Here is a 1,450-nt window from a genome sequence, read left to right as displayed (position 1 = left end):
ACAAAGTCTACAAAATTTGAAAAAGTTAGGGACCGTTGTTGCAATTTTTCCTAAAATAAAATTGTCTAACAACTTCTAATGCAATAATTTCACTTTCTGCAGTGTGTATCAAAACATAACTATGAAAACCATCTAATGGATAAACATTCAATTACAGTTTAGAGATTTGTATACAAATTTTAATATAATACAAGTGTCCATCTCTAGCCATCTTGACTTTTGTACCAAATGGCCCGTTACAAGGACTAAACACATGCAACCACTTTTTTATTTTGATCATTCATTATTACTCCATGGTCCAACTCTATTAAATTCGGCCCGCGAAACTTGGCTTCCCGTTGGATCAACAAATCCATTATCTATCTCACTTGACACTTACTTCTTAGTACCCAGATCTCAACCTTTTCCTCCCATGTCCACCGCCCCTCCGCCGGTATACTACAGCGGCGTCAGCCTCGGTTACGGCATAGCTGTCGCTGTTAGCATTCTTGTTTTCATCTCCACCATCATGCTGGCTTCCTACGCTTGCATCCGAGTCAAATCCGGAGGTGGAAGAGAAGAGTCGAACCACCGGTCCCTAGAGCCCATAATGCTGGTGCTGGGCCAGGAAAAGCGGATAATAGAGTCGTACCCGTCCATCGTACTAGGTGAAAGCCGGAGACTGCCGAAGCCTAATAATGGGCCGTGCTCCATTTGCTTGTCTGAGTACTGTGCAAAGGATACACTAAGGTGCATTCCAGATTGCAACCACTGTTTCCATGCTACTTGTGTTGATGAATGGCTTCAGGTGAATGCCTCTTGCCCACTTTGTAGGAACTCTCCTGCTCCTTCAACTATTCCCACTCCCTTGTCTGAATTTGTACCCCTGGCTTATCATTCTAGATGACACCCACTTTATTTTATCCCACTCCACTCCACCCTACGCACCCCCACACCCTCTTGAAGTACAATTGGAAGAGCATGTTTGATGGAGACTGTAAAATTAAACTAGATAGTAGAGCGGTAAGATTTCAATATATATTTTTTCTTTTTTCTTTTTTGTTGTTCTACCATTCAATTCTCTTTACCAAACACACTACAAACCTATACAGGATACACATTCATGACTAGGTTAAAATTTATAGAATGTGGTGGATCGGTGGTATGGCTTCTTCTTTTATTTAAACTAGATAAAGATTTCAAATTTGATGCTAATCACTGTGCTATCTGTACCTTCTCCTGTTGTAAGCTTGCAAGGCCTAATAGTAAGAATTTAGAATTAATGAAAATTGTGATGGTACGTAATCACTCTTTGACTGTCAATTTTTGTTTGAGATGATTGAATATGGCGGAAACAACCACTAATAAGTTGCACGTCTTCCTTGAAATTCAATATGAAATTCTACAATACGTGATAAATTTAAGTATGACTTTTATTTGTGGTGTACGTAAATATAACGGTTGAATTTTT

At 39.4% G+C, this 1,450-nt stretch overlaps 2 protein-coding genes across 2 annotated transcripts in view; both read left to right on the top strand.

Annotated features, from left to right (window-relative positions):
* LOC111390273 (CO(2)-response secreted protease-like) overlaps positions 1-119 on the top strand; it is a 9,037-nt gene extending 8,918 nt beyond the window's left edge. The window contains exon 11 of the mRNA XM_023015292.1: positions 103-119. Coding sequence (XP_022871060.1) covers positions 103-119 — 17 coding nt within the window. The remainder of the gene's footprint in view (positions 1-102) is intronic.
* An 82-nt stretch (positions 120-201) lies between these two features.
* Positions 202-1,444, top strand: LOC111390274 (putative RING-H2 finger protein ATL69). The gene has a single exon (XM_023015294.1). The coding sequence runs from the start codon at positions 254-256 to the stop codon at positions 884-886; it is 633 nt and encodes a 210-aa protein (XP_022871062.1). The 5' UTR covers positions 202-253; the 3' UTR covers positions 887-1,444.
* Positions 1,445-1,450: the final 6 nt, after the last annotated feature.

This window comes from Olea europaea, unplaced genomic scaffold, assembly GCF_002742605.1.
Source record: "Olea europaea var. sylvestris unplaced genomic scaffold, O_europaea_v1 scaffold6686, whole genome shotgun sequence".
Taxonomy (NCBI): domain Eukaryota; kingdom Viridiplantae; phylum Streptophyta; class Magnoliopsida; order Lamiales; family Oleaceae; genus Olea; species Olea europaea.
This window is presented reverse-complemented; position numbering and strand designations above follow the sequence as displayed.